Source organism: Malus domestica, chromosome 12 (genome assembly GCF_042453785.1).
Source record: "Malus domestica chromosome 12, GDT2T_hap1".
Lineage (NCBI taxonomy): Eukaryota > Viridiplantae > Streptophyta > Magnoliopsida > Rosales > Rosaceae > Malus > Malus domestica.
The window spans coordinates 24,172-47,316 of record NC_091672.1 but is presented as its reverse complement, the minus strand read 5'-3'; the positions used below and the strand labels follow the sequence as shown (position 1 = coordinate 47,316).

At 39.6% G+C, this 23,145-nt stretch overlaps 2 protein-coding genes across 9 annotated transcripts; one reads left to right on the top strand and one right to left on the bottom strand.

The window, feature by feature from the left end:
* The first annotated feature begins 1,806 nt into the window (after nt 1-1,806).
* LOC103413436 (stromal processing peptidase, chloroplastic-like) lies at nt 1,807-13,750 on the top strand. Of its 8 annotated transcripts, none has more exons than XR_011573712.1 (25): nt 1,829-2,204; nt 2,975-3,218; nt 4,004-4,245; nt 4,387-4,585; nt 4,834-4,881; nt 5,111-5,218; nt 5,313-5,501; nt 5,607-5,891; nt 5,991-6,092; nt 6,574-6,708; nt 6,835-7,059; nt 7,926-8,129; nt 8,247-8,417; nt 8,676-8,825; nt 9,641-9,778; nt 9,965-10,192; nt 10,302-10,454; nt 10,540-10,666; nt 10,746-10,878; nt 11,759-11,879; nt 11,969-12,049; nt 12,166-12,267; nt 12,540-12,690; nt 12,927-13,061; nt 13,404-13,750. XR_011573712.1 is itself a non-coding variant. In XM_029098641.2 (24 exons), exons 1-24 carry the CDS (start codon nt 2,026-2,028, stop codon nt 13,007-13,009), a joined length of 3,798 nt encoding a protein of 1,265 aa, XP_028954474.2. In that variant the 5' UTR covers nt 1,807-2,025; the 3' UTR covers nt 13,010-13,750. The 8 variants fall into 8 exon arrangements, 2 of the variants coding, with proteins under 2 accessions (XP_028954474.2, XP_070665321.1); XR_011573713.1 differs by having other exon boundaries at nt 1,832-2,204; nt 13,407-13,750; XR_011573715.1 differs by having other exon boundaries at nt 1,832-2,204; nt 10,729-10,878; nt 13,407-13,750.
* Nucleotides 13,751-20,723: 6,973 nt separating this feature from the next.
* On the bottom strand, nt 20,724-22,720 carry LOC103449291 (uncharacterized). Its single transcript, XM_008388575.3, has 3 exons — nt 22,548-22,720; nt 22,111-22,391; nt 20,724-22,024 (listed from the first exon to the last, which is right to left on the bottom strand). Exons 1-3 carry the CDS (start codon nt 22,718-22,720, stop codon nt 20,724-20,726), a joined length of 1,755 nt encoding a protein of 584 aa, XP_008386797.3.
* Nucleotides 22,721-23,145: the final 425 nt, after the last annotated feature.

Here is a 23,145-nt window from a genome sequence, read left to right as displayed (position 1 = left end):
AACAAGGTCAAGCGGTTCATAGTTCACTCTTTGTTATACTTTGACATTTCTCATGGCATTCCTAGCAAGAAAACATAAAGTTCTAGACAACTCTTGACATAAGTGATGCACCAGTATGTCATTCAATCTTTCACATACCTCAAAATAATTTCCTACAACAAAACCATAATCAATACCTACTAACATTTCAATGAACCAACGATGCACAAAAATTCACATTTAACCACGTTAATCAATCAATATGATCAAACATTACTTCATGAATTTTAACAAAGTCAATTTTCGTAAGGTTTGCCGTAATTTTCTACCAGTTACAAACACAAACGTAATTTTGAGCAACTTCTATTCACAAAAATCTAATATTTCAAACCAATTTAGCATAACCAATAGGAAGCAGGATTCCATACCAACTCAACGGAACCATCCTTAAAATGCGTATGGTCTCCTAATGTTGATTAACTGGGCATGACCACTTATGGAACGATGTAACCAAATAAGTAGTGATCTCTCGATGCTGATTAACCAGGCATAACTATAGACAAACAAATCATAATGTGGTCCCCTAATGCGGATTAACTAGGCATGATCATAGTTCCCTAATCCGGATTAACTAGATAGAACCAAAAGCATACAAATAATAGAGTGGTCCCCCATTGCAGATTAATCAGGCAGGACCCTTGGCATACTTATGATAGTATGGTCCCCTAATACGGATTAACTAAGCAAGACCATTGATGTACCACACTGTTACATGGTGCATTCTCATAATCAAACATCCAACGTGCTAAATACTACAACATGGAAACTACATCACACATCATACATAATTCATCACCCTAAACCTAAACCCTACCTAAACCCTAAACCCTAAACCATAAACCCTACCTAAACCCTAAACCCTAAACCATAAACCCTACCTTATCGATTCAACGTAACAATCAAATAACTAGTCACCCAACATACAAGTTGTACATAATAACTAAACATAACAACCAAATAACTAGTCACCAACGATAAGTTCTACATAATAACTAAAATATGGTGCCCCACCCTCATCTCCTCATACCAGCATTTCTCATTCACATTACTCTTTATCTACAAGCCCAATAATCACATAGGTCCGCCATTTGCACGCAAACCGAGGTACACATTGCCAGAGACTAGAGTGGCATGCTGACTAGAATAGGCCCAAAAGCTTTATCGAGTCTGTGAACTGCACTCACAGACTCCGGTCCGAATATGATTGCTAGATTTATTTCCCTCTCTCACAATCCCTCAAGGCTAAGTGTACTGCGGTTTCGGTTAAAATAAGGGTATTTTACGCACCCCTTTTTACGTACCTCTTAGCCTCATATTCTATCCATGTGTTACTGTATTTGTATATTTGTAGGGATTAGTAAATGAGATTTGAATCTGGTGATTATCTTTTGATTTTTCGTATTTGGTAAAGAAATCTGGATGTTTCCTGCTTCTTGTTGTGGGTTTGGTACTTTTGTATTGCGATGTCTTGTTTGTTTTCACCACTTGGTCGTTTTCTTTAGTGTTGTTGATGGTAAGACTTTTGTGGCAGCGAACGCTTCTTTTTGCGGCCGGAAATTAGGAATTTGGGTTTCCATTTTAATTTTATTTAATTGAACTGAATTTTTATGTATCTGTTTCTCCCAAATGTATGATGGTTATTTTGCCTTCCTTTGTGTTGGCTTGTAACCTTCGGATTACTAAAATTATATTTTCTTACCACAAAAAAAAAAAAAAAAAAAAAAACCTTCTAATGAAGAGGAGGCCTTCCTATCCAATATGTCGCTCGCACCCAAAGCCCCCTTCCGCTTTTGCGGCACACAGACCCTTTGTGTGTAACGCCCCTTGCCGCACGACTGACTCAAGAGAGTCAGGACTCAGGTCAGGACCCAGGCGGAGGACAAGTACATCGATTATAATTTACTTCAACTCTCTGTGTGTGTCTCTACTCCATATTATCTCATCAACTCCAAGTCTCAAGTCTCAACTGAATCTAAAATCGCAGCAATGGCGGCCATAAGCTCTCTTGTTGTAAACGTCCCCCTAATCCGTCCGTCCCAGAGAATAAGCAGAGACGACGACACTTATTCGAATAGGCGGCTGAATTCGGTGTTCTGTGTTCGCAGTGCTCGTGGCCCTCTCACCCTTTTGCATATCAATCGTCTGTCTTTATTTTCTCCAACCAGGTAATTTCATCTATCTTTCTTTCAAATCCTAGCTTCTGCCTTAGCGGTTTCTATGCTCTCTCTCTCTCTCTCTCTCTCTCTTCATAGTCCTTGTATGTTTTCCTAATCTTGATATTTAATCTTGCTAGTGTCACGCTAATCACATGTACTCGTAATAAATGCAACATGTCATTTTGAAGACTCTGCTTTTCACACCCCTGTTTCTGCCAATTGTTGGTATAAACGCCGATTCTAAAACAAAAAGAAAAAGTGCACAACTTCTACTATACTTGCTGCTTAAAACATCAGAATTAGGCATTCATTCTTGTTTAATTTATTGATTCTTCCAATCTTGATGTCACTTAAGGGACTCCATTTGTGAGTTATCACTTGCGATTGGATTTTGAGGTAGATTGTGTTTGTTGTTTGCTATATATATATGCTGGCCCTTCCGGAGTGGATCCCTCTATGGAAGGGCTCTGTGTATAGTATGTAGTATATACTATTAGAACAAGTATGACTGGCTAATCTTTTTGCAATTTGTAGCTCACTGCCTAATCTTTTTGCCAACCGGTTGTCTTTCAGTTCAACCCACTTAACCTGAAGATAACAGTGTTGACTACCATGCACTATGCAGCTCACTGCCTATTTAACATGTTTAATAATTGCGTAGTATGGACCTAAATATATTGCTTGTGTTAAAATGTTCCTCTATATTATAGTGCAATACATTTTCAGTGCCCTCTATATCACTCTTGTTGACTTTTTGGCCACTTTCTTGTGGGTGAAAGGCGTCTACTTGAAGCTGGTGCAGGTAGATCAGGTGTACATAGAAAGAAAATTAATACTTGGGAACAATGTGTCTCCATGCTTGGAGAGCCAGTGACTGATGCACTTTTTCCAGGAAAGTATAACTGCATTACTAGCTCTTTTTGCCAAAACAGAAGTCGTCATCACTGTAGGACATCTACACCAAGGGTCTTTAATGACAAAACTTCTTTTTGTTTATTCAAGCCTAAACTTGGAAATGTTGCTGTAAGTAGAGCACCCCAAGTTTTTGTTGATGCATTTTGTTACTCAGTCTTGCATTTTATGCCTTGTGTTTAACTATTAGCTGGTGTGTTTAGATATGTTTGTACTGTATGTATTGTGTGTGCATTCATGATTACATATTCGAGGTTTGGAAATTATTCTCATTTGTTTGGTACAGTGGCGGGCAAATCCCTGCAAAAACAGTTGAGAAATTATTAATACTAATATTAATATGAGAAAGAAACTATTATTTTAACATTTGACATTACAGATTTACAATGATGATTCAGCTCAAAACAGCAAACTTACTGTTCAGTTTGATTGAATTACAGAGCCACGTTCTATGTGGGTTGCATGTATGCAACAATAATTTAAGATGTGAAATAAGTTGTGAAACTTAAAGTCTTTCAGTGAATTTTTAAGAAACTGTGTTCACAAAACAAAGTGTTTTTAAAACGGCTGAAGGCGCTTTTAGAGAGAATGTTTTTGGGTTCCAAAAGCACTTGAAGTGCTTCCTGCAAGAAGCATCAGTTATGTGTTCTTTGTAGGAAGCACTTCAACTGCTTTTTCAGGATTCACTTGCATTTTTACCTAGGATTGGCTCCAAAAGTGCTTGTAGTCATTTTAGAAGCACTTCCCCAACAAGCCCAATTATCAGTGACTTTTAAAAAAACTTTCATTAGGAAAATAACAGTTGCTGGTGCAGTTGAAGGTTCCAATAGGAAACTTCTGCACTTGCTTTCAATACAGCCTTTTTTCTGACTTATTGTGGTCCATATAATTTTAAGGGCAAACATGCTCATGTTTCATATGCAACCGTGGGCCCAGATGAGCCACATGCAGCAAGTACAGCCTGGCAAGATGGTCTTCTGGAGAAACAGGAGCTGGATTTATTATATCCTGGAGTAGAAAAAACAGAGTTAGAGGGGTTTTTAAGTTCTGAAATTCCATCTCATCCAAAGTTGTATCGAGGGCAACTAAAAAATGGGCTGCGCTATGTGATCTTACCAAATAAAGTTCCGCCAAACAGGTTGGCCTCCTTACATGAACACTTATAATTGGTTTATGCTTTATGCTTATGCTGGAAATACAAAAGCCAGGTTTCATGTGCAGCTTACTTATAAGATAATCTCATATCCCTTACCGATAGATCACATTTGTTGGAGTTTAGGTTTGAAGCACACATGGAAGTTCATTCAGGATCAATTGATGAGCAAGACGATGAGCAAGGAGTTGCACATATGATTGAACATGTTGCTTTCCTTGGAAGTAAGAAACGTGAGAAACTTCTTGGGACAGGGGCTCGATCTAATGCTTACACTGACTTCCATCATACAGTGTTTCACATCCATTCGCCCATTAGTTCAAAGGTCCTTTCTCGTTGCACCAACATTATTGAGTTTTTGTCATTTTAAGTATTTGTGGATTTATGTATCAAACAGAACGAATACATAGCTTTAAGGATCTGAGAACGAATATGTAACTGTTTGTTTCAAAACTTTGTTATGTTTTTGCAAGAATAGAAAAGACTAATTCACTTTAAGCTAATATGTATATCACTCTTACAACCTAGGCCTCTAAACATATAACATATTCACGAGTATATGTTGCTCTCCAGGATTCTGATGGTGATCTGCTTCCATATGTACTGGATGCCTTGAATGAGGTATGGATGATTGATTTTTCTATATGGGCTTAGGTATATTCCTGGGTGTAGATATATTGTACATATTTGTATGGACTTATTATATTATTTTCAATTCATCACTTCATTATTTTCAGAATACCTTTGTATAATCATCTATGTGACGGAAAAATAAAATTAAATAAAAAGGACTGAACTGGAAGTTGATAGTTTTGAGTTTTATTTACTTGTGCTCCATGCATGTGTACAGATTGCTTTTCACCCGAAATTCCTTTCTTCTCGTGTTGAAAAAGAACGGCATGCGATTCTGTCAGAATTACAGATGATGAATACTATAGATTATCGCGTTGACTGCCAGGTTTGACTGGGGAGTTTTATTATTTTCTGAAGCCGGTTAATAATTTTTTTGTTCAGCTATATCTCAACTTTTACTCGTTTGATCTTGGGTGTAGTTGTTACAACATCTGCATTCTGAAAACAAGCTTAGCAAAAGGTTCCCGATTGGGTTAGAAGAGCAGATTAAGAAGTGGGATGTAGATAAAATAAGGAAATTCCATGAGCGTTGGTACTTCCCTGCAAATGCAACCTTATACATTGTTGGGGACATTGATAACATCTCAAAAACGATTTACCAGATTGAAGTATGCAAGAGCTCACTTATTGAATCATTTATATCCTGTCTAGCTGAGTAATTTGTGTTCACGTTTAGAGTCATAAGTAGAATAAAATTAGTTGCTTTATTGCAGGCTGTCTTTGGACAAACTGGCCTAGAAAATGAGACAGTTCCTGCACCTGCTCCTAGTGCTTTTGGTGCAATGGCTAGTTTCCTTGTGCCCAAGCTTTCAGTTGGGCTGACCGGAAGTTCTTCTAATTCCGTTGATCAATCTAAAATCTTTAAAAAGGAAAGGCACACAGTTCGTCTTCCTGTGAAACATAATTGGTCACTTCCTGGAAGTAATATGGATTTGAAGCCTCCACAGATTTTTCAGCATGAATTGATTCAAAATTTTTCGTTTAATATGTTCTGCAAGGTATAAGGGGTCTTGTAGAGTTGCATTAATGACGTGCTTTAGAGATTTAGTTACCCCTCTCTCTCTCTCTCACAAATATTTGTTGTGGAACTGCTGCAGGTTCCTGTGAGCAGGGTTCAAACATATGGTGACTTGCGAAATGTTCTAATGAAGAGAATATTTCTGTCTGCTTTGCATTTCCGAATTAATACAAGATACAAGGTGCATTTTTAGGGTTACGAGCACAATTTCCAGTTTCCACCATGAAGAAAGTCACTACGTTGCTTTATTGAAAATTTAGCTATTTTATTTATTGTTTTTTATGTATTACTAAGAACAATTAGCTTAATTAAAGAAAAAAAAAAAGATACAGGTAAAATAGGAGAAGTCCATCAAAATCAAGGTAGTTACACCTTCAAAGCAAAATAAAATAATTTACTTTATTTTTACAACCAAACAATCCACAAAAGAGCCAAGATTGCACACCACCAAAGTTTTCTATGAAGATATTGTAGGCTGAATATCCCATTTTTGTAGGTCGTTTTTGAGTGCTAATAATCAGTTACCATCTATTTCTTTTTAAGTGCTAATATCTGAAATGTTCATATTTGTATACCCGAAATCCTGTCATGTACTTAATTTATGTATTTGCTTGAGAAACCTTGCAGCTCTTTGTAAGTTTGCTAATCTTTAGAAATGACAGAGTTCAAATCCACCATTTACTTCAATTGAATTGGATCATAGTGACTCTGGAAGGGAAGGATGTACTGTCACTACTCTTACGGTAACTGCCGAACCCAAGAATTGGCAAGGTGCAATTAGAGTTGCTGTACAAGAGGTTGGTATTTCTATCTTGATCTTCCATACACTTTGGAAGGGAAGTTTGTTTACGATTTTCTGAATGTAGTTTACATGTCAGTTACATATGTTACATAACTCATTTGTTATATTTTATTCGGTGCAGGTTAGAAGGCTCAAGGAATTTGGTGTTACTAAGGGTGAATTAACTCGCTATATGGATGCCTTATTAAAAGATAGTGAACATCTGGCGGCTATGATAGATAATGTGTCTTCTGTTGATAATTTGGATTTTATTATGGAGAGTGATGCGCTGGGGCATACAGTAATGGATCAGAGGCAAGGACACGAGAGTTTGGTTGCTGTTGCTGGAACAGTTACTCTTGAAGAGGTGATGTTCAAAGTCATTATCATTTGTTAATGTTACTTGATCTGAATTAACCATAAAAGGCATATATAAGCATAACTAGATTCTCTCTCAAAGAAAAAAAAAAGCACAACTCCCAAGGAAAAAAAAAAAGGCACACTTAGAAGTTGTACTTTATAATGCTAATACATGCCATATCAATATTGCCAAGATGTACCTGTTACAAATAGGATAGTTCACCATTTTGGACTGCGTGACACATTGGAGTGCTACGTAGGGTCACTTTGGTATATTTTTAACGAGTCATGACACGTAAAAAATAAAAGATTGATCTAGTGAGAATTTGTTTAATTTATCATTTATATGATATAAGATTTAATTTATAGTTTATATACTATATCTTAGTAATAAAGATATGTAATGGAACACAGATGACTTTTTGTGTCTGTTCTTGGTTAAGAACTTGTAATGCAATGACCGCATTCCTTTGTTGATGGAATCTTGTATTATGGTTAATCATAAATGAAATTGTGTATATATAATTTTGTTCTTTTCTTGGTTAAGACTTTGTAATTACGAATGACTTTTTGTGTCTTTCTTAATCATAAAGATAATTAGAGGATAAAGTTGGAGTCAATTTAGTGGTCGTGAGCATACATGTATATGTGTAGTGATCCAGGTAACACACACTGTTGGAAAACTAGAAACAGGATCATGATGCTAAATCTTAATAAGCCTTATTACTTAATCTCCTTTCAAAGTTTGACAAGATTTCAAAGAGTTCAAGTTTTACCTGCCAACTTATAGGCAAAGAAAAATTTGATATTATGAGGCAATGTGCACTAAGATTGATGAACTATACCACATATAATTCAAATATTTGTGTGTAGGTCAACTCTATTGGCGCCAAGGTGTTGGAATTTGTTTCTAATTTTGGAAATCCTACTGCACCTCTTCCTGCAGCGATTGTTGCTTGTGTTCCAAAGAGAGTGCATGTAGAGGGAATAGGTGAAACTGAGTTCACCATTTCCTCTAATGAGATTATAGCTGCTACAAAAGCTGGATTGGAGGAACCCATTGAACCTGAGCCAGAGGTGTCTTTTTTTTTATAAACTTAGCTTTCTCACTTTTACTGGCTTAAGTTTTTATATATATCTATGCTGTCAAATTTAAGATTATGGCTGATTCTTTTTCTCTTCTATTTTGCGCAGCTTGAGGTGCCAAAAGAATTGATATCTTCATTGCAGTTACAGGAATTAAGGCAGCGGCGCATGCCATCCTTCATTCCCTGTAGTCCAGAAATAAATGTGACTAAAGTTTATGACAAAGAAACGGGGATCACTAAATGTCGTCTGTCAAATGGAATTTCTGTAAATTACAAGGTATGTCATCTGATGTTTATATGGTAATGGGTTCATTGATGTGTAATTGAAGATTTGGTAATGTTTTTAAGTCAGTCATTTGTCTTGTGAGTCATGTACTTATTTGTGTAAAATCTTAGGTTGACATAGAGAATCAGTGAAAAAGTGAGCAGAGCTTAATCACGAGATACATTATTGTAGATGATTATGGTGTTTAGATGTATATGTGCAGAGTAAAGACTTACTAATAATAACAAGTTATATCTTTGTTCATTACAGATTTCAAAAAGTGAGGCAATGGGAGGCGTAATGCGGCTTATAGTTGGCGGTGGACGGGCAGCTGAAAGTTCTGAGTCCAGAGGTTCTGTTGTTGTGGGTGTACGAACTCTTAGTGAGGGAGGTCGTGTTGGCAACTTCTCAAGGGAGCAGGTATGTCAATTCCTCTTTGTCACAATTTTATATATGTATATATATCAGATGCACGGAGCTTTTTTATTTATTTTCCCAATAGTATGATAGAGATAGATTGTGTGGCTGAGATTATGCCACATGTATGAAGATTAGAGAGTCAGATAGTTAGTTCAGTTGTTAGAAGTGTTGAGAAGTGTATAAATACTATTGAATGTACTTGCTTAATTGACAAGAAATTAATACAATGAAGTTTTTCCATTTTCTACTTCTCTCTCTCTCTCTCTCTCTCTCTCTCTCTCTCTACATTTCTGAAGGTTAACATAGTATAGCTAAACTACTTAAATAGGAGTTTGTTTCCTCTTTAATAATTCTATAAATTATTTATTTGAGATAGGTTCTTGGTAAGTAAATTAGGTATCATAAATGCTCATTGTGTAAACAACCATGCACAACTTCACTAGTTGTTTGAAGAGCAAATAGCTGGTGTGTTCTTCTGTATTCTGTGTTAAATAAATATCTAGTAAATAACTCAGTGCTGCATGTTTGTTATTGTAAATTATAACTATAAACTTTTTCTCCCTCCAAGAAATGTGAATTTGAAGCATGCTCATGAGCTTATTCCTTATCATATTTGTTGCCAACTGATGTCAATGAGTTGCAATATTTGTGACATGCATTTGCTTAATTAGATGAGATCCTTAATCATATACTCAGATTATCCATATGCCGTCTGTAATTATTGTTTAATATTAGGATCTCACCATTCGTTTCACTATCTTTAATTCCTCATTTTGCTGAGATTATGTATCATGTATGCGAATTGTTTTTATCAGGTAGAACTGTTCTGTATGAATCACCTGATTAACTGCTCATTGGAGTCCACCGAGGAATTTATTTCTATGGAATTCCGTTTTACTTTAAGAGATAATGGAATGCGTGCGGCTTTCCAGTTGCTTCATATGGTACTTGAGGTAACCCATCATAACTTTTAGTCTCTCTGTTCTGGTATGTGGATTCCATGAGGGATTCTCGTCATTGTTGTTGTCGACATGTTTTGGGCACAATGTTGTTGTAGTTCCTGCTCCATAGGAGTCATCTCATTAGAGACGCATGCCTTGTAATGGGTTAATTTATAATGCATGTTTGCTCACTTGCAGCATAGTGTCTGGCTGGATGATGCATTTGATAGAGCAAGGCAATTGTATTTGTCATATTATCAGTCCATTCCCAAAAGCTTGGAGCGCTCAACTGCTCACAAACTCATGTTAGCAATGATGGACGGAGACGAGCGGTTTGTAGAGCCTACACCAAAGTCATTGCAAAATTTGACATTGCAATCTGTAAAGGATGCAGTGATGAACCAATTTGTAGGCAGTAACATGGAGGTGCGTAATTTGCTGATTTGGTTGTAGTTTTACAAAGTATGCACATGACGAATAATTTATAATACTCAACATTTCTCATTATATATGGCTGTGTCTGCTTATTGCATAGGTAAGTATTGTTGGGGACTTCTCAGAGGAGGATGTTGAGTCTTGTATTCTTGATTACTTGGGAACCGTAAGATCGAAAGGAAATTATGAGATGGAGAATGCTTATAATCCTATTGTATTCCGATCATCTCCTTCTGATTTGCAGTCTCAGCAAGTGAGTACACTTATAGCTTGATACTTTGGATGACAGAAGTTCTGTAACCTTGAATTGTGCTCATGGTTCATATACATCTAAGCAGGTATTCTTGAAGGATACGGATGAGAGAGCATGTGCATATATTGCAGGCCCTGCACCAAACCGATGGGGTTTTACAGTCGATGGCAAAGATCTGTTTGAGTCATTTAGTCATATTTCAACTCACGATGGTGAGTTTATCAAATCTGGAATTAGGTTTTGAATTTGCATCTTATTGAGAGAGGTGTTGTAGCTGTAATTTCTGTGTAGATGCAAAACTGAAATCGGAGGAGGTGCTTATGGTGGATGAGGATACTCAGAAGGATGTGCAAAGAAAACTCTGTGGTCATCCCCTGTTCTTTGGCATCACAATGGGGCTCCTGGCTGAGATTATAAATTCTAGGTAATTTTTTTTTTGCTCAGTACAAAGCATGCATGTGAACTTCTAGTTTATCTATGAATGTGTTCATCCTTCTGAATGGTCAGCTATTTATGCGCAAAATGTATTACTTTTCTCTATTGGGTGGAGCACATCTTGGGCAAACCACATTGACCAAACGATTGTTAAAATAAAAACTCTATACTTTTCTTGAAAACAGTACCGAGTACTGTTATAAGTTTGGAGGTGTAATTTTCTAAGCATCCGAAGTAGTACAACGTGGGTGGACACCATGTCATGCCCTCAACTGTCTATTACAGCAGACTTTGGATGGAAGTCTCAAAATTATAGCACAAAATTTCTTATGCAAGATACTCTGGTTAGGCGTAGCCGCGTAGGCTGAGAGTTGGGTTCTAGTCTCCTTTGTAACCAATTACAAAGAAATTGGGAGATGGTTTGCAAGGATATTGAAATGATATGGAGGTGGTGATACTGACGATGGCAGATGTATTTTGGGGTTGGTGATGGTGATAATCCTGTTTTTGTTTAACACATTTTAGGAACCTATAAGTAATTTAAAATACGTCAACCTATCCCGAAATATGGAGATATTTATTGACCTAAACCAAATTTATTACTTGTCTTTTACATGTTACTGATGTGGCAGTAATATTATGTTGTATGCCTTTTGTAGCTTTGTAATCCCTCAACATCAAAACGTAAGCCTGTTATTGTTCACCTAACAAATGAACAACCAAATTGACAGATTTTGAAGGACAAAATTGGAAACTAACTTTTCTTTTATGGACAGATTTTGATCATTAATTCAAGATGATATTTAAGACAAATATGTGGTTCTTGTTATTTTGATTGGTGGTGAAATATTCTATGTGGTGTTGCACAGGCTTTTTACGACTGTCAGAGACTCTCTTGGATTGACATATGATGTATCATTCGAGTTGAACCTTTTTGATAGGCTGAATCTTGGATGGTATGTCATATCTGTAACATCAACCCCTGTGAAGGTGTGTATGCTCTATTTGTATATATTCGAGCAGAATATGTTCCGTCACTTTGCACTCTCTTCACATGTTTAGGTCTATTGAGTATTCAGGTTCACAAAGCTGTGGATGCATGCAAGAATGTCCTTAGAGGTTTACATGGCAACAAGATTTGCCAAAGGGAGTTGGACAGGGTTAGTTGCTCCTTCCTTTTTTTTTTCTTTTGGGTTTTTTATTTTATGTTATCATTTTTTAAAGTAAAGTGGGATTATCTTGACCACGTCACTTGTTTATTTACTCAAAATTTAAGGCAAAGCGGACCCTTCTGATGAGGCATGAAGCTGAGATCAAGTCAAATGCGTATTGGCTTGGACTGTTGGCTCATTTGCAGGCTTCTTCTGTTCCAAGGAAGGTAAACAGAAAGGTTCTTTAGTGTTTAAAGATGGTACTAATAAAAAAATATAAGTTGATATTTTTCCTGTACCAGTGCTTAATCATCTCTTTGATTTATAATAGGTGGCTGTTCAGTCGATAAAAATAAATAATGGCCCATAATCAAATACACTGTTTACATGAAGATATTCTGACTGTTCAGTCGATCAAAAGATAAAAATAAATAATGGTCCGTAATCAAATACACTGTTTACATGAAGATATTCTGATTCATAGTGCTATTTGGTCCAGGACATATCGTGCATCAAAGATCTCACAAATTTATATGAGGTTGCTTCTATTGATGACATATACCTTGCATATGATCAATTGAAAGTAGGCGATGATTCTTTGTACTCGTGCATTGGAGTTGCTGGAGCTCAAGCCGGAGATGAAATAACTGGTGAGTCGGACATATTTTGTACTGTGTTCTACTCTTATCAATCCACATACCATAGTTGAAACTCTTAAAAATTCAGTAGAGTATAATCAATCAACAATGGTTTTTACTTGAGCTAGAGTGGCAATGAGACCTCGAAAGATCTCACCCTTTTCCTCATCATTTTAGTGTTAGTTCCATTCATCAGTTCAACTTGCTTTCTCTATCTCATGAAAACCTGTATTGTGCTGCTTCTTTAGAAGTCGAAGAATCAGTTGATGGCTTTCCAGGAATCTTCCCTGTTGGGCGTGGTTTATCAACTATGACACGGCCTACAACATGACCTTATATGATACTTGCGGTCTCGCATGTATTACAGAGATATTAGCACTAAGGTATCTTCACAAGCTTTTGAGGTTCTCATTTTTTTCTTCTAGTCTGGCCCTTATGGGGGGAGGGCGCTAGAAAGTACTTTGTAATGAAATTTGGCTGCAAAGTACTGAAGTTAGTCACTTCTCTGAGGCGCTGAAATTTTACCCCGCCAGGGGGCATGGATGTGGGATACTCATGCTTTTTTTCTTGGACTGGAAGTAATGATTTTTTAGCCTCTGTTGCATGTATTCGTGATTGGGTAAAAATATAGATGGCTTTCCCCTTGTATTTTGGCTGATTAGTAATTGCAGTAAAGTCCAATAGATGGCATTTCCCCTTGTATTTTGACTTTACAAATTTTTCAGTAGGTCCAACCGTCCAATTGAGAATTGCCGACCACTTGATGTTAGATGTCCTCGTTGCCATAGTTGTGGCTGAACAAATTGTATGCAGCTGCTGTGACAATGCCTTATCCCCTGATGCTGATTACATTCCTTGTTCAACTATGTGCATGAGGAACTATAACGTTGGTTATACTTATCAATGTGTTGTACATAGTTGCGGCTAAATCAAAAGCATTGGGTACTTCAAATTGTAAATTCATGAGCCTTTCATAATTTGTGTAATCCATGCGGTTAACACCCGACATTTGTCTGCAACAGATAAATTTACCTTGTGATGCAAGTGTAACAGTGACCATTGTTTGACCCAACTTTTTATGAATATTTAACTTTCAATTTTACACAAGAATAAAGTGGCATATAAAAGACGTAATTCAATTGGAAAACAATAGCGACCCAAAACCCAACTGTGTGTCCAATGTAAATATCAACCGTGTACAAGGCAAGATAAACAACGGAAGCGCCTTTCCATGCCAAGTCAAGGCACATAAGGGTAAGGCATGCCGTGGCAAGGCAAAGGCAAAGTGTGATAAGGGGAGAACATGCTTAGCCGGTCATGCCTTGGCATGTTTTACCTTGTCATTGTAAGTGTGGCACGCTCTCTTCTTCGGGTGTTGGTGGTGATCGTGCGGTAAGGTTTAGAATAGGGTTTATTTCAATCACCACTAATTCCTTCTTCTCGTCTTGAACGCAGAGACAATGGAGCCCTTGAGCTCAAACCCAAATAGAGTTTATTTCGGTAGTTATGACAGTAGAGGCGGAGGTGGTAGTAGAGGTGATTCTTATGGTGGTTGATAGTTTCAAACTATAGAGGGAAGCTGCGAAAGAGGAAAGGAAGAAGAAATAAACTAAAGCACTATGATTTCATTCATAACTCCCCCAAATGGTGGAAGCTGGTTCATATACAACCCTAATGCAAGAGTGTGTGCGATTATAACACATCATCACTTCACAGACCGTTGGATGCAACCAACATCATACAATTCAAAAGACCATAACACCATAAGGATAAACATCTTATTACTAGTAAACCAGAGTCCTAACAACCTTCCCCCCCCCTAAGAAATAGCTTGTCCTCAAGCGTGGAAGTCTCGAAAGCGTTCAATGATGGAGTCTGTGTCTTCCCAGGTAGCATTGTGGTCGGGCAGGCTTACCCATTTAATCAGCCAGCGAGTGATGGTGCGGTTTCTCCTTTTTTAACATGCCTCGCTGCAGTATAGTTTTTGGAGTCCAGGCGACTAACCTAGTATCAGTCAGGGGCAAAAGAATGGTGGAGGGAATCACATGAGAGCCCATCTTAGGTTTAAGGAGGGAGACATGGAAAGTAGGGTGGATGCGGGAGTTGTGAGGTAGGTCCAAGGTGTATGCAACATTGCCGACACAGGCAAGGATTTTGTATGGTCCATAGAAGCAAGGTGCCAATTTGGGGCAGTTAGTGTGGCTGACAGAGGACTGGCAGTAAGGTTGTAACTGTAAGAAAACCCAATCTTCCACATGGAATTCATGTTTCGAACACTTCTTGTTGGCAAAGTGACGCATTCGTTATTGAGCAAGGTGGAGATTCTCATGCAGCTGGTGGAGAAAGGCATCACGATCACGGAGCGTAGTGTCAACCAAGTGAACTGGAGAGGATCCTGGTAAGTACGATGGAACTCGCGGTGGGGGATAACCATAGACAACTTCGAATGGGGACATCTTGATGGCTGAATGAAATATGGAGTTATACCACCATTCAGCCTATGGCAGCCAGTCAACCCATGACGTTGGTTTGTCACCTACAAAGTTGCAGAGATAATGTTCGAGGGTGCGGTTTAATACCTCAATTTGCCCATCGGATTGAGGGTGGTAAGTTGAGCTGCTGCAAAGTTTAGAACCTTGCATTTTGAAGAACGAGTCCCAGAATTGACTGATAAACACAGGGTCTCGATCACTGACCACAGTAGTAGGCATGCTGTGAAGGCGGAATATCTCCTGGATGAAGATGTTAGCAACTTTTGCAGCAGAGTAGGGGTGTTTGATGGGTATGAAATGACCATACTTGGAGAGACGGTCGACAACAACCAAGATGGCGTTACGACCATGAGTTGAAGGAAGTCCCTTTATGAAATCTATTGCAATGTCAGTCCAAATTTGAGTGGGGATTAGGAGTGGCTGTAACAAGCTCGAGGGTTGGAGAGTTTCATAGTTGATGTGCTGACAAGTGTCATAGCCCGTCCCGAGAAACATTTATCATTAATGTGAAAAGACTAGTTTACCCTTGGATGTTAAAATGTGTGGTGTCTGATTTATTTTGAATTGGATTAATTAAGTTTTTCCTAAGTTTTTGGAACCACTTAGGAACTAAGAAACTTTGGTTGTGATTGGGTTGTTGGCTAGTTTTGGATCACACATCACTCATCCATCCTCTCTCTTACTCCCCGTGCTCTCTCTCTCACACTTGAACTCTCTCTCTCCCTCTTCGAACTTGTACGGACTCACACAATCAAACCTAAAACAACACGGATCGAAGGTTCTGAGGTCTCCAATGTGTTCCTAGGATCCTTACGAGTCGAGTGGTACCCATCTTCAACAAGGAAACCTTCGAGAAACCCTAGTTTGAAAAGGAGCCGTGGGTGTACAGTACACCAAACCAGTTCGTGGATGTTTCAAGCTGTTCTAAGGCTCAAAAGGTAATCTCCTAGTCCTCTTGGTTGTTTTGGCATAAATTGGAACGATTTTGGACGTTAAAAAACCCCAGAAAATAGACCTTCGACTTGGGTACTATTCATCAACTTTTAAACCCTTGAGTTTTTGTGAATTTTAGGACCACAGTGAGCTCAAGGAGGTCCTCACAATGCTCGGAGTGCATCGTTGGTAGGATTTGAGTCACGGGAAGCTCGAAAACGGAGTTTTGCAGAGGTCGCTGGAGTTCGAGGACTTCTCCGACGTGATTTCATGTGATTTGAGGCATGCAAGAGGTATAACGCGATTCTCTACCTCATAAACTTCATTTTGGTGGAAATTGCATGAAAAATAGTGAAGAAATGAGCGAGATTAAAGAGTTTGAAAAATTGCCCAATTTTCGATGTCAGCGACGGTTGCCGGAGCTGGAGGTAGGAGGTGAAGGAATATTCCGTCAAGTATGACAAAATATTATCACGCCGTTAGTTAGATTTAACGGTAACAGTTAAAAGTTAACGAAATATTCCCAGAATATTCTTGACGGCTGATGCTGTCAGTGTGCCTGGCACGGCGCGTGAGGCTTCCAAATTTTTTTCTAAAAATATGAGGATGATCTTGAGGTTGTGTAGGTCATTGTGGTGTATTCATATACCCATTTTGAGCAATGTATGAGAAGTTATTATCTAGTTTTGCCTATGTGCTTTAAAATAACGTTTTTATAGTTAATTCGCATATAGGTGAGACTTATCTCGAGGACGAGCGTATCCACGGGTGACTTGGGGGTTACGACCCGTCGACATACTAGTGAGTGGGCTTTTGTTTTCAGTATATATTTATATACTTGATATATTTCCCAGAAATGCATTTTTAAGGAAAGTATGCTTTGAAATAATATGCCAGATGCTTTTATATTCTAAATATGCATTTCATGGTTGCATATATATAAATGTGGTGCTGTGAAGGCATAGGTAAGTTCAGGTAAGTTATGTTTGGTTATGTGACTCATCGATGATGTGATAGGTGATTGAATGATGTTGAGCTCATAAAACTGCACCGATGGTGATTGTGATTTAGCCAGAGATATGAAGTACATGCCTGTTTATTTATGTCACCTCCCGCACTATAGGCTCATATTGGATCCAACTTAAGTGCACAGTCTTGTCGTACAAACCTTATTTATGGTTCCGACTCGTAGGTGACTAGCGATTTATTGCCGGACTATTATGAGAGAGTAAAATTGAGCATAATTATATTACACCCAACCTTGTCATACATACCTTTTCTTTTAGTGGTTCTGACTTATGTGCAGTATATTGCCGTATAGGTCATAGTAGTAACTTCGGCTAGATTGAGTTTGAGTTATGAATTATGCTGTACAGACTACCACAGGGGTTCCAGCTAACATGATATGTTTCTATGAATTTATTCTTACCTGAATTGCTTACTCTGTTATATCTTGGCATGACTTACATATGATTATGATTATGTGATGCATGAATTGAATTGATATGTTTATATATATATATATATATATATATATATATATTATGTGTATGCTTATATCTTGATTCTGGGAAAGATTATACATGTTTTTCAGCAAGGGATTAGTGTATTGATAAATGAAATGGTTTTGTTAAGCATTTGTTTTTGCTCACTCACGTTTTCTGTTTTGCGCCTCTTTAGGTTTTAAGTAAGCTTGCTATAGGTGGCTTGAGGACGTCGGCAGTTCTGACCTATCTAAATAATAGTAGGACATTCCTGATACTGTATAACTAATACTTGTCCTACTGGACTGCACCTAGACTTATTATGCTCTGATTAGGAATGTTTACGTTTATAACTAACTCCTATCACTTCCTGTTTGGTAGTGCATTCTAGTAATTTGGTTTTTGATTATTCGTATATTTCTTTTTAATATTGCTTCCGCACTGTGCATATGGCTACGTCACTCCCACGTGACGGTCAGCATGCCTTGATCTCGGTCGGGGTGTGTCAGTTTGGTATCAGAGCCAGGTTTTAGCAGTCTTGTATAATTCTTGAATGTTCTAATCCTTGTGATGTCTTATGTCAGAACTATGCCACCTCGTAGAGAGCCCCGTCAATCAGCTGAATCTAGTTTCCCTGATGTTGCTCAATTAGGGGAAGCTATAGTTTCTGCTATTCAGACTGCATTCCGTACTCCTAAGAGGACACCTTTTGAGACAATTTATAATATGAAGTTGACTCACTTCATTGGAAATGAAGGTCATGAGGGGGCAGAAAAACGGCTGAATCATATGGAGAAGACTTTTCAGGTGATGCAGAGTCAGGGGAATCTTTCTCCTGATAGGTGGGTCGAGACGACTACCTAGTTTTTGGGAGAACAGCCTGCAGCCTGGTGGAGACAGGAGTCTTACTAGTTGACCCCAGTAGAGATTATGGACTGGGGAGTGTTTAAGGAGCTGTTTCGGAAAAGGTTCATTCCTCCTGCGTATATCGATCGTAAGAAATAGGAGTTTACTCATCTGAGGTAAGGAAAGATGTCCGCTAATGAGTATTATAGGATGTTTACTGATCTGTCGAGATATGATCCGGAGGTTGCTGCTAATTCGGTAGAGATGTTTCGCTGTTTCAGTTTGGGTACTAAGAAGATATGGCGTTCCATAGCAACATCTATTCACTGTGCTACATACTAGGAGTTTTATGAGATTTTACTGAGGATTGAGGACTTAGAGAACATGCCTAGTGAAAGTGAGGATGAGGAAGGAAATAATGGGGGCTAGAGACGAGATGACAAAGGAAAAGGGCAAGCATTTTAGGGACCCCGCAAGACCCAAAACTTTAAGAGGAGTGGTGGCAGTTCCAGCTCTTTTAGTAGAGGATTGAGTACTAATATGCAAAGGAGAGGTGGTGGATTTACTGGAGGCCCTAGGTTCTAGAGACAGAGAGATTTTGGGGGTTCAGATGGATCTGGTGCTCTTTTATGCCGCAGGTGTAATAATCGGCATTTTGGGAGTGTAGAAGAGGCAATAATGGATGTTTTACTTGTGGACAGATGGGTCATAGGGCTGCCCAATGTCCTCAGAGTCAGCAGAGACCCCAACAGCCTTCTTTCCTACCACCTGCACCGACCTAGCAAGCTTCAGGATCTGGTGGTTATACTCAGACTGGACGAGGAGGTGCCTACCACTATCAGGGCGACGCCGCTCCCTACACCTCAGGACAACATCAGTATTCTCAAGACCTTCAGTATCAGAGTGGGTACCCTCAGTATCAGGGATGATCTATGTCTTATTAGCCTCATTCAGCCAGAGGATCTCAGTGGTACCAATGGGGACAGCTCAGTAGGGAGAGATTGCTGCTAGTAGTGCAGGATCTTCGAGGCAGTCGGGTCAGCAGAGGCAGGGATGTGGTATTCATGCCAACCGAGGTCGCGGTGGACGATAGTAGAAACAAGGGCGTATCCACAACATGTCACTGCAAGATGCCCAGAATAATCCAAATTTAATTATGGGTATGTTAAATATTATTGGTCATTTTGCTAGAGTATTGGTTGATTGTGGTGCTACATATTCTGTTATTTCTCATACATTTGCTCAAGTGACATAACCCCATCCTACACCTCTAGGATATACTTTAGAGTTTTCTATGCTTAGAGGGGATAGATGTTTTGTGGATCGGGTATATCTAGGATGTCCAGTGGTAGTAGATGACGTTATTATGCCGGCTAATCTTATGCTGTTGGATGTTATGGATTTTGATGTGATTTTGGGCACAGATTGGTTGCACTATAATCGTGCCAAGATAGATTGTTATGGAAAAACAGTCACATTTCATTGTCCTAGATTACCTGAAGTTACATTTGTAGGAGAACCTAGTGGGGTGAGGCATGGTATTATTTCAGCTATGAAAGGAAATAGACTATTGTCGAAAGGTTGTCAGGGATATTTGGCTCATGTGGTGTTGAATGATGATACTCCTAGTAGTGTGGAGGATGTTCGTGTGGTTAGATATTTTCCGGATGTATTCCCTGAGGATTTGCTTGGATTGCTGCCGGATAGAGAGGTGGAGTTTGTTATTGATCTGCTTCCAGGTACGAATCCCATATCCTTAACTCCTTATAGAATGGCTCCTGCTGAATTAAGGGAATTGAAAGTTCAGTTACAAGAGTTAGTGGATAAAGGTTTTATTCAGCCGAGTACTTCACCTTGGGGAGCTCCAGTTTTATTTGTGAGGAAGAAAGATGGAACTTTGAAGCTGTGCATTGATTACAGGCAACTGAATCGGGTAACCATTAAAAACCATTATCCATTGCCTCATTTAGACGATTTATTTGATCAACTCAGAGGTGCCTGCGTATTTTCTAAGATCGACTTGAGGTTGGGTTACTATCAGTTAAAGATTAAAAATGAAGATGTCGCACAAATTTTCAGATATGTTAGAGGGCGAGCGAGAAGGCCGAAATGACGCACAAATTTTGGGTAAATAGCCAGCAAGGCCTAAGAACCCACGCAAGGCTTTGAGAGTGTGGGGTTGAGGCCATTTCATGATGCAGTGCACCTTTTGAGAGTCCACAGCTACACTTGCGGCCAAAATTATGTGACCAAGGTAGGCTACCATAGGTTGGCCAAAGGAGCATTTAGACTACTTCACTTTCAGAGCATGTGCTCTAAGAACATCAAAGACAAAGGTTATATTATACAGATGAGTAGGTAAGTTGGGGCTAAAGATGAGGATATCATCGAAAAAAACCAAGACAAACTTACGTAAAAATGGCTTGAAAATGGAGTTCATGAGTGTTTGGAATGTGGAGGGCGCATTACACAGGCCAAAAAGCATGACCAAAAATTCAAAATGCCCGTCATGGGTGCGAAAATCTGTCTTCGGAATGTCCGGTTCATACATACGAATTTGGTGAAATCCGTACTGGAGATTTAACTTAGAAACGATCTTAGCACCCCGAAGTTCGTCAAGAAGCTCATCGATGATGGGAACCGGGAATGAAAATTTGACAGTCACTTGATTAAGGCCCCTGTAATCCACACAAAAGCACCAAGTCAGGTCGACTTTGTGAACCAAGAGTGCGGGAGAAGAGAATGGACTGGAGCTGGGTCGAATGAGGCATGCGGCAAGCATTTCATCCACCTGTTTTTCCATTTCAGTTTTTTTGAACATGGGTGTAGTGGTAAGGACAGACATTGATAGATAAGTACCTAGCAACAAAGTGATTATGTGATCAAATTCCTGATGAGGAGGAAGGCCCGTTGGAGCAACAAAGAGGTCTGAGTAGCTGTCCAGAAGGGAGATGAGTGATGGGTGTATAGGGTGGACCGCCTCAGGTGGTGAAGAAGCACTCAAAAGAGAGGCGAGAAGGGACTCAATGTGGGGTCTGGAGGATGCCGACGGTGATGAAGGCAAATGGGGAGGAGAATCCGAGGAGTGGAGTCCCACCAAGCGATAATTATGGCCCTTAATTTGAAACTCCATGACTTTGTGCTTGAAATGCCACCCAATAAAACCTAAAGTTTCTAACCACTCAGCCTCGAGGAACAAATTGCAGCCCCGTACCGCAAGTAAGCGAATGTCAGAGGAAAATGTATAGTCATACAGGGTCATTGTAAAGTTGTAAGCGATACCTTGGGTATAGCAGATACTCCCATTAGCGACAACCACTTGTTCCACCAAAGAATGATCGATGCGCAAGCCAAGATGCATCGCGATCGAGGGGCTGAGGAAATTAAAGTCCACGCCAGAGTCGATGAAAACCCAGATAGGCAATGTGTAACTGTACCCTACAAGGTGCATGACACGCCATTGGGTGCGTTTGGGCGAAACCAGGGTGTTGAGGGCAATGGGCACTGTCTCATCCAGTAAGGGCTCGTCAGACACGGGCGGAGTGTCTTCGAGGATCAAGTCGGAGGTAACTTCAGAGACAGCTGCGACATCTAACAATAACAAGTGGGGGGTTGCACAAGTGTGGCCAGGAAAATACTTCTCTGGGTAATAAATTGGCCACGAGATTGTCGCTCACGGACTTCGGCTGGAGATAGGTGCAGCGGTAGCTGGGCCGGGGAGGAGAGATGTGGTTTGGTATGGGAAACAACCACCATCGATGATGCTGCCGGGACCTCGTGGGAAGGGCGAGAAGAGTATGAGCTGAAAGAAGTGCGACGCTGTTGTTGCTTATTATCGTAGATACGGGTAAGATCAATGGTGCGGGCCAACGAACGAGGGCCCAGGGCTAAGACATCATCTTTTAAGTCCATCTTAAGCCCATCAAGAAAGACACCCAGAAGCTGTGCATCGGTCCACCTTTGGGCGCGGCAAGATAAACAGATGAAGTCATTCATATAGGCCTCCAAATAGCTTTTTTAGGCTACATGAAAGAAGGACATATTAAAGTCCAATTGGTCACCCGACCCAAAGCGTTAAATGAGGCATTATGTGAATGTGGCCTATAATGCTGACCCCACATGCAACTTATACCACTTGAACCATAAAGCCGCATCGTCGGTGAAATAGAGGCCCTCCATCGTGATCCGGTTGTGAGGTTCGACCCCATGGTAGTCCATGTACTCCTCAGCTAACACTAACCAGCTATATGGGTTATCGCCGGAGAAACAGAAAAGTTCAATTTTCATGAATTTGAGAGGAGTGGAAGGGGACGGTGTATCAGGAAGGATAAGGTGGGGTGGGTGTTGGGAAAAGGGGGGGAAGGCTGAGGATGGAGAACGGTAGTTACGGTGACGAACTAGGGAGAAGCTTGGGGGTAGCCGGTTACATGGCGAATGTGTGTAAGGGAGGTGGAATGATTTGGAGTAGTGAGAGCCCCAGGTAGGAAGAGGGACGACAGCAGGAGGGTGGGGTAGAGGGGTGGAGGCAGAACCAATCAGAATGTGGAAAGAACTGATTAGGATCTGGGAGACCTAGGTAAGTGACGGCTGTGGTGGGCGGGAGAACCGGAGCTCCTCTATGAGATGGGATTGAGCAAGGCTGATATTGGCCAGGGTCGCTTGAATATCCGTCAAGTGGGATTGAAATGACTCCTAGCGGGTGGCCAACAACG